General features: G+C 36.6%; 1 protein-coding gene across 1 annotated transcript in view; it reads right to left on the reverse strand.

Annotated features, from left to right (window-relative positions):
• The window catches only part of SLC6A3 (solute carrier family 6 member 3), a 102,516-nt gene that overhangs the window by 24,448 nt on the left and 62,628 nt on the right, over positions 1-15,440 (reverse strand). Inside the window, exons 9-10 of the mRNA XM_043975947.1 lie at positions 2,423-2,535; positions 846-974 (exon numbers count right to left, since the gene is read on the reverse strand). Of these exons, the coding sequence (XP_043831882.1) occupies positions 846-974; positions 2,423-2,535 (242 nt within the window). The remainder of the gene's footprint in view (positions 1-845; positions 975-2,422; positions 2,536-15,440) is intronic.

Below are 15,440 nucleotides of genomic sequence, written 5' to 3' on the forward strand. Positions count from 1 at the left end.
CAAAAGGATTCATAACAGAATGTCATTAAACAGCAATCCACACTGATTAAACCATCATTCAGCTTGCAAGAACTCAATTTACATGAAACTTTTAAAGAACACAGATATTCTTCAAATTGAATTATACCTGCACTGTTTTCAAAATTAAAGAGTATAAAGGGCCAAATGCTATGAGGGCTACATTTTCTTTGAATTAATAAATATTTACAGTGGCAGTTAGGTGGTAGAGTGGATAAAACACCAGCCCTGGATTCGGGAGGACCTGAGTTAAAATCTGACCTCAGACACTTGATACTTACTAGCTGTGTTACCCTGGACAAGTCACTTAACCCTCATTGCCCCACTAAATAAAGAAATAAACAAATAAATAAATAAGTAAATGAATGAATGAATAAATAAATAGATAAATATTTGCTTTCCCTTGCATCCCCCTCCCACGGGGGGGGAAAAAAGAAAAAACCCTTTTGACAAATATTAATAATCAAGTAAAATTCTCTCATTGGCCATGGTCAAAACTATGTGTCTCATTCACATCACAACTTGACCTTTTGTCCAGAGAGTACACTTTAATGCAGTGCACGTCCCAAAAAAACGTCTTGATATTAAAGTTAGTTCAGTGACCAAGTAAGATGGTAATAAATGGTACGATAAGTCACAGGCACTCTCAAAGATGCTGCTTTCAGTAAATTCTGAGACTTAAATTTGATCTGGCAGAACCAAATGTAATATGTAAGCACTGCGTGCTAAGGAAAGATACCCTCATGCTTAAAGGGGGCTCTCATCAGCAGAAGACCTAGTTCAAGAATCAAGTTGGCAGGTTAACATTTAAAGTGTTGGTGACATACATTGGTGACGCAGAAGAGGGAGGTTAGAAATGTTGACAAGACAATGAACAGAGTGAAGAGCTCCCGGTGCCGGTGGAGAAACTTAAATTCATCAATCAGTCCAGTGATCACAGACTCCATTCCTCCCATCTACAACGAAATAAACACAACATGAAATAAATTAATATGTGAAGCTGCCTGTGCCCTGCAGTGTTTGCCTTTTACAAACCATATTTGAATAGGAATGATGAAAACTGAATTATACAATTCTATACTGATCCACGGTTGTCTGCCCTAAGGCAATGGAGTTCTTCCTTCCTCCTTATCACCCTGACCCCCAACCTTGCCCCTTCCCTCACCTCACTGCCAATCTCACCATATACTCAATTCAACAAATATTTCTTAAGTGCCCTCTAGGGACAAAATGACTGTGGGATATGCAGGTACATGATAATAACAGGTTTCTCAGTTGTTTCAGATGTCAGGAAAATTCCCTTGGGTGGACAAAAATTAATAACTATGTTGGTGCCTGACCAGATCATAATTGCTCGGCTTTGTAGTTATTGCCTGATCCATTTAAGTAAGGTTCCATACACACATGTACATAGATTACACAGGCACATATACATAGTTCTGTTTGGTTGCCTGCTCATTGATACATAGTGACCATGGACCAGAGACCACAAAGCACGGTGGTATCATTTTTTTTTTTTAAACGGGGCAATGGGGTTAAGTGACTTGCCCAGGGTCACACAGCCAGTAAGTGTCAAGTGTCTAAGGCCAGATTTGAACTCAGGAACTCCTGAATCCAGGGCCGGTGCTTTATCCACTGCGCCACCTAGCCGCCCCATGGTGGTATCATTTTTGCCAGTATTCCCTTCCTCCTCCAATTTTCTTAGAGCCTTTGTTTTATCTCTTTCTTGTTTCCTTTATTCCCTACTATGTAATATACTTAGCTGTAGACATATGGTATTGTACAACTAGAGTGTAAAATGCTCAATAGCACAGACTATTATTTTTCATTTAGTCTTGTCTTGCCAAGACCTCAAATAGTGCTTTACTTATAGTAAATGCTTAATTAACATTGAACTTAATAACATTAACTTATTAATTAACATCAGTATTATTCAATAACATTGAACTGCATTAGTCTCCAAGATCCAGGATAACAGATGATTAAGGCAAAACATCAGGAAGAGGACAGGCAACCTTGCACAGGAAAAGGGCATTCTCTTTGATTAAGGCTGATAAGAACTTGCACATGATGAACAAGATCTGGAGGAAACATTCCAGAAATACTTTAATATATAGTGTTATTTAGAGATATAGTATCTCTGAGATCAAAGTACAGCAGGAAACAATTTCAAATGTGATCAATATAAAATAAATGGTAAGCTTGGGGATGATAACATAATTATGAAAGTATTCTATAATGACAAAGCATGATATCACAGTGCTCAAAGGACAGCAAGCCTGTATGCAATCTGGAGAAAAGAGAGTCCTAATCCATGACAATTCCTCTATTGGGAATGTTAAAGATTTGGTCTGTCAGCTTACTAGCGCCGAATCTCTGAGCATGGTACGCCAAGTTTACTCACAGCACTGTCAATTCCTAATGTGAGAAGCATGATGAAGAAAACCACAGCCCAAGCAGAGGACAAAGGGAGAGTAGCAATTGCTTCAGGGTAGATGATAAAAATAAGTCCAGGTCCTAAAGAGAAAGCAAAATGGTCACTGAATGCTAATCTTTCCTCTTGATTTCACCTAAGCCATCCTGAAAAAAAGGACAATTATCTTATTTGTAAAGATTTCCAGTTGATAATATTCTGTACATACTCTTCTTTTTTCCTATTCTTTGTCATTCATTTTTCCCCTTCTATCTCATTCTCCCCATCTCCTTACATTATTATTATTATTTTTTTTTAGTGAGGCAGTTGGGGTTAAGTGACTTGCCCAGGGTCACACAGCTAGTAAGTGTTAAGTGTCTGAGGCCGGATTTGAACTCAGGTACTCCTGACTCCAGGGCCAGTGCTCTATCCACTGTGCCACCTAGCTGCCCCTCCTTACATTATTAAGAAATTATTTTTAAATCTTTCCAACTACAATTTCTTTTAGGACATCACACTGACTCTGGGATAGGGAAAAGGAATTGGAATGCTTTTTTGGATCACCATCAATCAGTCAGGTCTAATGTTCTTACCCCATACTCCATATGCAGAATCTTGAAAAGGAGATGGGGTTAGGCTTGTGGTTGGGAATGAACTTAAAAGAAAAGGGAAAGAGAGAAGAAAAGAGTAAGGCATAATGGTGGGAGGGTTATCCTTGGGTGATTTATATTTATTTAAAAGTGAGAAAGTGGAATTAAATGTACAAAAAAAAGGGTAACTGAGTGTTCCCCCAACTTATGATTAACCACCACCCTTTCTTTGAATGAGACCTTTTGTTTGGGAACTTTCCCAAGTTAATACATTTCTGTTCCTTTAATCTCTATTTTCCCAACCCTTTAGTTATCATCATCACCTACAGCTAAGCCATTTCTAAATGTTTATCTTAGATGGCAGCATGCACACTTGACAGAATACTCTAGGAAAGATCTTAAAAAAATATATGATGACAGAATGTATATTTAATAGAACAATTGCAGATTCTCATTAACTCATCTTTAACTGATGGGAGGAAAAAGTCTTAGGTATTTCTAATGATGAGAAAAATGATTCATTGCACCATCTTGTCTAAAATTTCTAAATACCCAAATCATGAGTCTATTTTACTCCTCCTGAACACTTCCTCTGTGACGGGTAAAATTAAATGCATGTGGTTACCCTATCTGTCTCCTTGTGGGGAAAGCTAACTAGGACAACAGTTTAACAGTTGAAGTTAACATGAAAATGTTAGAAAAAATTTTTAAATGCACATTTTTCAAGCGTATAGTAACTTTCACAAAATTGTACTTTTCTCACAGCAGGGGGCCTCTGGTAATAATAATATTCTCATACCACTCCATTATGACTTTCAGTATCTCCACCCCTTAGCTCAAAGCCATTATTCTTGATCTGACTTCACTTTCTTACCTTACCAATCTGGATCCAATAGTTAATCAGTATAGAATGATTTTTACATACACACACACACACACACACACACACACACACACACACACACACACATATATATATATCTGTCTCTGATTATAACTATCTTGGGGGGAGGAGGAAAAAAGGGGGAAAAAGAAAGCTATATTATATATTTAAAAGGAATAGCAGGGACAGCTAGGTGATGCAATAGATAGAGCACCAGCCCTGGAATCAGGAGGACCTGAGTTCAAATCTGACCTCAGACACTTGACACTTACTAGCTGTGTGACCTTGGGCAAGTCACTTAACCCCAACTGCCTTGATTTAAAAAAGAAAGAAAAAAGGAATAGCAAGTTGTACATAATGGATATGCAGTTTTATGTACAATCATATTTTTCTTATTCTACTATACTATGAAAATGCTTGTTTTATTTCTTAAGTTCAGAATAAAATAAACAAAATTTTAAAAAACCCTTAATCCCTGGATTACTTCACCATATGTCTCTTTTGTGCCTACTCACATGCTATTGACTGGGTCTATTACAAATTTATGTTATATAAACTCAGTTGGACCCTAACTACAGCAAGGCAATCCTTTTTATTTCTACCTAATTTATTCTTTGTCCTACTCCTCACAGAAAGTGATCCAAACCTTCAATTCTCTAGTCAAACCTCTAAAACTTTCCAATCCCCCAACCCTCTCAGTTGAAGACCTGGTCTCATACTTTATGGAGAAAATAGATTTTGTGAACTTTCTCTTCTCTTGTTTATTGCAAAACCCCATTGACATAATTCCTCACTCCACCTTTGTTCCAGTCTACTTGATGAGGTAGGTCTTCTTTTTTGCCAAGGCCAATCCTTCTACATGTACCCTTGATCATATCCCCTTCCATTTTCCCTATTAGATTCCTCAATCATCTCTCTATTTCTACTTTTTTTTTTTGGCAGGGTAATGAGGGTTAAGTGACTTATCCAGGGTCACACAGCTAGTAAGTGTCAAGTATCTGAGGCTGGATTTGTACTCAGGTCCTCCTGAATCCAGGGATGGTGCTTTATCCACTGAGCCACCTAGCTGCCCCCTCTCTATTTCTATTACTGATTCTCTCTCTATCTACTGGTTCTTTCCTGCTGCCTATAGGATCACATATCTATTAAGTATCTGAATCCACATTTGAACTCAGGGCTTCACAAATCTGTGTTCAGTGCTCCATCCACTACAACACTAGCTGGAGTGTCGGAATAGCTGGAGTGTTCCACTAATAACTTTGCAATGTCAGGAGGAAAAAAAAAGAAAGGACTCCAGCACACTGAGAAGTGATGAACCTGAGTTGCTCAAGATGGACAGACATAGATGGGCTGTAACTTACATCATTGGAGGAACTTCAGAATCAGTGGGATCACAGATCCATTTAAATGTTTGAGTAACAATCATATATAAAATTGTTCTAATTCACTAATAAGAGAAATGCATAGAAAAATAACCAAGAATTCCAAAAGAGGTAAATCATAAATGTTCAGACAGGCACACTACTACACTGTTGGCAGAGCTGTGCATTAGCTATCCATTCTGGAAAGCAATGTAGAATTATGCTTTTTAAAAAATGCCCATATCCATTCAGAAATCCCACTGTTATAGGTGTATTTGCCAAAGAGGTCAAAGACAGGCAGTCCTATGTACACAGAAACATTCATAACAACACTTATTTTTTGGTAATAAAGAAGTAAAAACAAAGTGGATAAACATTGAAAGGGAGATAGTTTATGGTACAACTTGTGGTATAGGAATATAATGGAATATTGCTGTGCTTAGAGAAATAACAAATATGAATCATTCAGAGAAGCATCATAAAAATGAGATAAACTCAAATAGAATGAAATAAATAGAACTAGGAAAACAATATGTCTATGATAATTGAAAGAAAAGAAACCCTTAAAACTGAATACTTTAACACTGTTGATTACCCTCTTCTCCTTGATATTGTTCATTATGCGTTTTTGCGACATGTTGGACTACCTGTTGGGATTCCTCCTCTCCGGTCTCCTTTGCTGAATCTTCATCCAAGTCACATCTACTAATGGTGGGCATGTCCCAAGGGTCTATCCTGGGACCTCTTCTTTCCTCCCTCTATACCTTTTCACTTGTTGATCTTGTCAGCTCTCATGGATTCAATTATCACCTCTATGCTGATGATTTTTCAGATCTACTTATCTAGATATTTTAGACAGGCTAGCTAGAATTTTAGCAACCTTACAGCCCTAATCCATATCCTAACCTCTAAACTCACATCTTCTACTGTCTATTGGATATCTCAAACTGGATGTCCCATAGAAATCTTAAACTGAACTCATCTTTTCCCCCAAGACTTCCCCTCATTCTATCTTTCCCATTACTATAAAGGGTACCAACCATCTTCCCACTCACCTAGACTCACAATCTAAGAGTCATCATCAAATTCTCTGTCTCACCATCACCATTCCACTTTTCCACTCCCCATATCCAATATATTGCCCAATTCTTTAAGCTTTACCTTCCTAGTATGGCCCATACTTGGTACTTAATGAATGCTTGTCTGTTCAACTTGATCTTTCCTCAGAGATGAGACAGTGTACCTTCCTCCCTTCTTTGCAGAGGTAAGGAATAAAGGATGTGAAACATTGCATTGACTAGCTTGGTTAAAGTGCTGATTCATTTGGCTAAACTGCTTTTCTCCCCTCGTTGTTTGTAATTCTTTATTACAATACTGGCTTACTGAGTAGCAGAAGAGTGAGGGATCTATTTAAAAATTAAGGTAGTATAAAAGCAAAAGATCAACAAAAATAAAACATTTGAAAAATGTCATTTCAGTAATTAGTTCAAACCCTGAAGAAATGAAAATAATATCACATAGAAGGCAAAGGAGAGGCATAGAGTGGGTGTAAGAATGCAACATAATAAAAGAGGAACTTCAAAGAACAGAAATAAAAGATGTCAAATGGGGAAATATATGATAGAAAAAGAAACTGGGCTGATCACATGGTGGGGGATTGAGGGGCAGCAGGGGTACAGCCTGAGTGATCCACTTTGTCATTGTTGTTTCAGTCGTGTCTGACTCTTCATGACCCCATTTGGAGTTTTCTTGGCAAAGATACTGGAGTGGTTTGCTATTTCCTTCTCCGGTACATTTTACCGATGAGGAAACTGAAGCAAACAGGGGCAAGTTACTTGGCCCAAGTCACACAGCTGGCAAGTGTCTGAGGTCATATTTGAACTCAGGTCTTCCTAACTCCAGGCCTGGCTTTAAATGCATTATGGCACCACCTAGGGACCCCAAGTGACCCACAGGTGTATTCTTTTTTTTTTTTTTTTTTGGGCAGGGCAATGAGGGTTAAGTAACTTGCCCAGGGTCACACAGCTAGTAAGTGTCAAGTGTCTGAGGCTGGATTTGAACTCAGGTCCTCCTGAATCCAGAGCCAGTGCTTTAACCACTGGGCCACCACAGGTGTATTCTTAACATGAGGAGATAATTGAGGAATACCTCCAATACATTGGGTAGATCCTCTGCATTGAACTTAATTGGAGAACAAACATAAGAGTCACCCAGGATATTTAGGTGCGTATGGGACATATAGTATAGTTTGCACTTTTGAAGCAAATAGCCAATCAATGAGATTACAGATCTATTTGCATATTTGAGTTGAGAAATTCAAACTTCATTCAAAAAAGATACTATTAGATATAGGAAGAATAGATGATGAAAATGATTAGTTTAAATATCTGTGGTACACCTGGGGAGGGGCCAAGCAGAGTAGATACACTCTGTATTCCATGGATAATGAACATATCATGCACATTCACTTTCTACTGCCACCTAACATCATCTGGCCTTGACATGAAACATGACAAAATTAATATAATCAACATCTGGCTATGTTAATGGAAGAGGACAGAGGCATAGGTAGTACAAAACAGCTGATTATTTTTAAGCCACACACACACACACACACACACACACACACACACACACACACACACAGAGTAATGTTTTGCTTAGGGGAGTTGTTGAAATAAATCATAGAATTTCAGAGTTGGATGGGACCTCTAAGACCTAATTCTTCTATGAGAATCCTTTCTATATATACTTGACAAATGGCTATCCAGATTTTTCCTGAAAAAATTGTAAGGGACAGCGAACCTTTTCCCATATGAAATAAGCATTTCAGGGGCAGCTAGGTGGTGCAGTGGATAAAGTGCTGGCCCTGGATTCAGGAGGACCTGAGTTCAAATCCAGCCTCAGACACTTGACACTTACTAGCTATGTGACCCTGGGCAAGTCACTTAACCCTCATTGCCCCATACATACACATATGTGTGTGTGTGTGTGTGTGTGTGTGTGTGTGTGTATGAAATAAGCATTCCCCTTTTAGATACCTCTAATTTTAGGAAGTTTTTCTTTATGTCAAACCAAAATCTGATTATCTGTAGCTTCCAGAAACTGCTTCTAGCTCTTCCCTCCCCAGAGACAGGAAGTAGAAGTAGAATTTCTCTTTTTTTTGTTTTTGTTTTTGTGGGGCAATGGGGGTTAAGTGACTTGCCCAGGGTCACACAGCCAGTAAGTGTCAAGTGTCTGAGGCCGGACTTGAACTCTGGTACTCCTTAATCGAGGGCCAGTGCTTTATCCACTGAGCCACCTTGCTGCCCCCTAGAATTTCTCTTTTAAAGATAGTTATTAGGTTTCAATGAGGTTTTCTCTGCTCCAGGCAAAAATCCTCCTGGCCCTTCACCATCCTACTAACCCTCCAGAGAACCTCTGGGTTGTGAGGTTCAGATGACATAATGGATGCGAAGCACACTACAAACCTTAAAGTACCATATAAATGCTAGTTATTATTATTGTTATTGTAAGCCTACAGTGACTAGGTCACCAGTCTGGTGAGGACTTCATTCCCTGAGCTTCCTATTGAGCTCCTGATAACTCCAGCAATGTGTATAGAGCAATACAGGGGATGCTAGTAAATGTTTAATGGCTGAGCTGTAGGAGGGGGCGGGGAGGTATGCACAGGTATCCTAAGTCTATAGAAGAATCAACCTTATAAATCAAGACCTGATTTTTAGTGTTCATGTATTTCTGAGGTGTAAATAAATGCTCACACTGAAACTTTAACAATCACGTCTCACAACCCTTTGCAGGATCCTCTTCATCTCGTGAATATCCTTCCTAAAAGATGACAGCCCAAACTGAAAACTATGCTCTGCATGAAATTTGACTAGAATAGTCCAATGGGACATGTACAATGGGACTGCCTCTTTCAGTGTTATAGATATTACATCTCAATATAGTCTAAGATCACATGAGGTTTTGTTTTGTTTTTGGATACCAGGTTACACTGTTAACTCATAAGGTATAGACCGATAAACCCCTTATATCTTTTCAGATAGAATGGCTATCTAGCCATGCCTCCTCCATCTTTTATATTTTAGAAGTTGATTTTTGAACCCAAGTGTAGGATTTTACACTTATTTCTATTAAATGCCATATAGAGGCTGGCAGTAGGACATAATAGACAGCTGGCCTTGGAATCAGGAAAACTTAGGGTCTTTTCCTGACTCTGATGAACTGAGTGACTCTGGGAACATCAGTTAAGCTCTAAGTGCCAAGCAATCCTCTAAGACTATAAGTTGCAGAACAGGTGCCGATCTTCATTAAAAGAAGATTTTTTTTAAACTGGAAGTTTCTTATATCAATGAAATCTGTTTGTTTTAAAAATAGGTCTGCTTTTTAAAAATGCCATATCAGTATATTTGGCCCATTATTTTGACCTTCCCTGGGGCAATTTTGTAACCTGACTCTGTCATCCAGTATTAGTTATTCCTCCCAGCTTTGTATTATCTTCAAATTTAATAAGCATGTCATCCATGCCTTTATATGTCTTTGATAAAAAAAATTTAAAAGCACAGAGAAATAAAAGATATTAATAAAACCATATTGATAAACTATATTCTAATAAAACCAATGATTATATAAAATAAATGAATATTTACAAAATATGAAATAATAGAAAAAAGAATTTAAACAAATTTCAGAGGAAGAAACTGAACAATTCTTTAAAAACTCAAAGAATAATTAATTCTAAATATTACATAAATTATATGTAAAAACAGCAAAAGAAAATTCTTACCAAATTCAATTTATGACATAAATATTGTCTTATATATAAGGCAGAGAGTTAAAACAGAAAAACTGAATATTGATGCATATATTTTAAACAAAATATTAGCAAAGAGGCTTAATGTACCAAAGATTATACATCTACTCTGACCAGGTTAAATTTATGTGAAGGATGTAAGGTTGGTTTAATATTGGGAAAACTAACTTAATTAGCCACATTAATAACAAAATTAATAAAAGCAATGCAATTTTATCAACAAATAAAGATAAAACTTTTAACAAATAAATTTCTGCTAAAAACACTAGAAAACATAGGAATAAATGCATTTACCCTTAAAATGACAAAAAGCACATATGTAAATCCAAGAATAACAATTACATGTAGTGGATATAAACAAGAATCTTTTCCAACAAAATCAAAAAGTAGTGAAACAAGTATGTTCATTGTCACTACTTCTATCTGACATAATACTAGATATGCTGGCTATAGCAATAAGATAAGAAAAAGAAAGAGGGAATAAGCAAAGGAGAAACAAAATTATCATTTTTTCAGATGATATCATGGTGTAGTTAAGGAATCCAAAAATATTAATTAAAAATGAATTGAAACAATAACATCAGTAAACTTGCAGGATATAAAACAAGTCTATAGAAATTATTAGCATTGCCACATAATACTAGTGAAAATTAGCAGAAAGAGATAGAAAGAGAAATTCCATCTAAAAGAACTACAGATTATAGAAAATACTTAGAATCCTATCTACAAAGATATGCTATAACTATATATATATATATATGAGTACAAACAACTGTTTATAGAAATAAAGACAGACTTAAATATTGAAAAACATATCAATTGTCCATGGATTAGACAAGTCAATACAATAAAAATGACAATATCACTCAAATTAACTTACCTATTCAATGCCATACCAATCAAACAACTAAAGGATTACTTTATAGAATTAGAAAAAAAAAATTTTAATTCACATGAAAGCAAAAAAAAACTTCAAGAATCTCAGGGGAAATAATGAAACAAAGTGACACAATATAGCAGTACTAGATCTCAAACTATACTACAAGTAATTAATTCTCAAAATAATTTGGTACTGGCTAAAAAATAAAAAGATTGGGGGTGGCTGGGTGGTGCAGTGGATAAAGCACCAGCCCTGGATTCAGGAGTACCTGAGTTTAAATCCAGCCTCAGACACTCGACACTTACTAGCTGTGTGACCCTGGGCAAGTCACTTAACTCCCATTGCCCCGCAAAAAAATATATAAATAAATTTTTAAAAATTAAAAAAAAAACCAGAAAGATTGATCAGTGAAGCAGATTAGGTATACACCAACAGAATAAAATATATCTATTACCCTAATATTTAGTAAACACAAAAAAACTTAGCTATTAGGATTTGAACTCACTACTTGACAAAAACTTCTGGGAAAATTGGATGGGAGTATAGAATAAATTAGATGTAGACTAATACCTTACACCTTATACCAAGATAAGTTACAAGTGGATAAGTGACCTACATATAAAATGTCACATTATAAATAATTAGAGAAACATAGAAAAAAATGCCTTCCAGATCTACAGACAGAAAAAAAAGTTCACAACCAAATAAAAGACAGAGGATCAAAGAAGATAAAATGGATAACTTCAATCACATAAAATTAATTTTTTGCATGAAGAAGTATAGTAAAATTAATTGGAAAATGTAGCAAGTTTCTCTTATCAAGATATATGAGAAAAAATAAAGATATATAAGATACTGATTCAAATTTTGAAGAGTAAAACCCCAATTGAGAAATGATTTAAGGATATAAATAGGCAGTTCTCAAGGAAAGAAACTCAGGCTATCTCTAGGTATATGATAAAAAGGTGCTTCAAGTCATCACTAATTAAAGAAATCCAAATTAAAAACAATTTGGAGGGGGGCAGCTAGGTGGCACAGTGGATAAAGCATTGACCTTAGATTCAGGAGGACCTAAGTTCAAATCCGACCTCAGACACTTGACACTTACTAGCTGTATGACCCTGGGCAAGTCACTTTACCCTCATTGCCCCACAAAATAAAATAAAAATAAAAACTGGAGATTTTACTTCATATCCATCAAATTGACAAAAGGTAAAAAAAGAAAGTGATAAATGTTGATGGGGTTATGAAAAAATACACATATTGGGTTTTTTTGCTTTGTTTTGTTTTTGGTGGGGCAATGAGGTTTAAGTGACTTGCCCAGGGTCACATAGCTAGTAAGTGTCAAGTGTCTGAGGCTGGATTTGAACTTAGGTCCTCCTGAATCTAGGGCCAATGCTTTATCCACTGTGCCACCTAGCTGCCCCCAAATAGGCATATTATTGATGGGGGATGCAGTCATCTTGGAAAGCAATTTGAAATTATACACAAAATATTAAGAAAGAATGCCCTTTGACTCAGCTATATCATTGCTAGTTATATTCTCAAAAGAGATCAAAGAAAGGGGGAAAGATCTTTATGTAAAAAAATAGTGTTTTTGTGGTAGCAAGAACCTGGAAATTATTGGGAAGTCCATCAATTAAGGAATGGCTGAATAAGTTGTAGCATACTAACATGATGGATTACTATTGTGCTGTAAGAAATGAAGAAATAGAATATTTCAAAAATGAAAAGATTGGGGCCAGCTAGGTGGCACAGTTGATAGAGTACCGGCCTTGGATTCAGGAGGACCTGAGTTCAAATCCAGCCTCAGACACTTGACACTTACTAGCTGTGTGACCCTGGGCAAGTCACTTAGCCCCATTGCCCCCCCCCCCATGAAAAGATTTATATGAACTGATGAAGAGCGAAGTAAGCAGAACCTGAAGAACAATTAATACTGTAACATCCATAACAATTTTGAGGACTTTTATAAATTGATGAAGACTGAAATGAGTAGAACCAAACAATTTATACAATAACAACACTGTAAAGACAAACAACTTTGAAAGTTGTAAGAGCTATGATTAATGCAATGATGTTTCATGATTCCAGAGGACTGATGGTGAAACACACTATTCACCTGACAGCGAAGGAACAGATTTAAGGTGCAGAATGATACTTAAATATTTTTGTATGTAACCAATGAAGGAATTTGTCTTGCTTGACTATACATATTTATTACAAGAAATTGTTTTTCCTTTTTTATTTTAAAATGGAATGGGCGGTAGGAAGAAGAGATAATAATTTTTTGTTAATTAAAAACATTTGAAAATAGCAGGTAAAGAGTGTGCTGCATGCAGATATATATGTTACATGCTCTTTCAGATGAGGTCATTTTTATTAGTTTTGCTTGTTTTTCTTTGTTATAGGACCTCTCACAGAGTGAGAGTAATCTGTAAATGTTTAAAATGTAAAAGTAAAGCATATTAATTGAAGCATAAAAAATGGCACAGTGCCAAGCACTGATGTCTATGTAATTCAACTGGAGACCTCTTTTCAGGTAACATGAGCCTATAGTGGCAACATATTGGGTGTAATTATTCAAGCAATTCCAAATACACCCAACTGTACTGTGATTTAGCCCATGCCTCTCCAATTTATTTATTAAGAGTAGCATGAGATTTTGTCAAATACTTTGTTGAAACCAAGGAAAACTATATCAACAGGATTCCCCTGATTTACTCATCTGGTGACTCTGTCAAGAAAGGAAATTAAATTTTTCTGTCATGACTTGTTCTTTTTTGTTTTTTTGTTTGTTTTTGTTTTGTTTTTCAGTGAGGCAATTGGGGTTAAGTGACTTGCCCAGAGCCACACAGCTAGTAAGTGTTAAGTGTCTGAGGCCAGATTTGAACTCAGGTACTCCTGACTCCAGGGCTGGTGCTTTATCCACTGCACCACCTAGCTGCCTCCATGACTTGTTCTTTTTTTTTGTTTTGTTTTGTTTTGTTTTTGCGGGGCAATGGGGGTTAAGTGACTTGTCCAGGGTCACACAGCTAGTAAGTGTCAAGTGTCTGAGGCCAGATTTGAACTCAGGTATTCCTGAATCCAAGGCTGGTGCTTTATCCACTGCGCCATCTAGCTGCCCCATGACTTGTTCTTAATGAAGCCATGCTTCATTGCTCTTAGGGGTCACTTTCTAGATTCTTAGAAATCATACACAGTACATTTCAGAACCTGGCCAGAAATCAAGTTAATCTTACTTGTCTAATATAGGCAGTGTTCACACTCCCTCATTAATAAAAATTAAAAATCAATACATTTGCTCTTTAGTCCTATGGTACTTTTCTCATTCTCCATGATTTGTCCAAGATTGCTATCACTGGTTCAGTAATCCATTTACTAATCTGCTCAGTAACACAGAACCTAGCACACTATCTGGCTCACAGTGTGCACTTATATAAATACTTGTTGATTGACTGATTTTCAGACAACGTCTTTTCATCCAGCTGCTTACTTTTCAAGTCTGGTTTTCTCTTCCAAGGCCCAAGTTTTTAATCAGCAGCAGTGAAGGGAAAAAACCAAACAAACTCAATGCTGGTTCCCATAAAGCTTTCGTTTTTTCTTTTCCAGGACTTCATAATCCCTAGCAATACTTTCTAGAATTCTTTTGACAGTATTATTTGTCACCCACCCCTTGAATCACCAGTAAGCAGTGGATAATGGTTATAATGTTTGACAAATCTTGGTGGGGATGACGGGTGCTTCAGCATTTCCCAGTTATATGCCCTAGAAAAGAGCAGATCTCTCATCATTAGGTTAACAAAGAACTGCCCAGTATTAATCCTTCAGCAGAGAGTCACCAACCACCACCACTCATCTCTTCTTCCACTATTTCATTGTCATCTCTCTTTTGGATATCTATGGGTTCATATTGTCAATTTAAGGAGCACAAGTAGCTGATTTTTCCTTAGGAGAAAAGGTTCAAATGCTCTTTCTGTAGGAAGAGCATATTAAACATATTTAATTCCAAGTGTTCAGTGGTTGTACTTTTTCTCCTTCCTTCTCTGTGTTAAAATCTTTCACCCTTTTTACCTTAAAGTCCTTTCAGTTTTTCTGAGGAACAATTCATTTTTTTCCCCTGAAGGCCTGGAGAGTAGAGAAACATTCCTTCAATATTTTTTTTCTGTTTTGTTTTTTTTTTTAAGAAGGGAGAAACATACTGCATATTAAGCCTAGATAGCAGTCATGTGGTCATGGTAGAAAGGCACAGTTTACTCTCTACAGTACACTGCATCGTGTACCCTCAAAATTCTTCTTACCCTTTACACTTGCTAGAAACAAGACCCATTATCTTCTCTTATTCTGGTTGGTAGACCTTGTGGCCAACTGGTGGAGAATTGATGTGATGTTTTCTCTTATAGTAGTTGTTCCTCCCCTACAGATTCCTGACCTAGGACAGTCTTCTGGACTTTTCTCAAGTTGCTTGTTCTACTGCCT

Source organism: Dromiciops gliroides, chromosome 1, assembly GCF_019393635.1.
Source record: "Dromiciops gliroides isolate mDroGli1 chromosome 1, mDroGli1.pri, whole genome shotgun sequence".
Taxonomy (NCBI): Eukaryota; Metazoa; Chordata; class Mammalia; order Microbiotheria; family Microbiotheriidae; genus Dromiciops; species Dromiciops gliroides.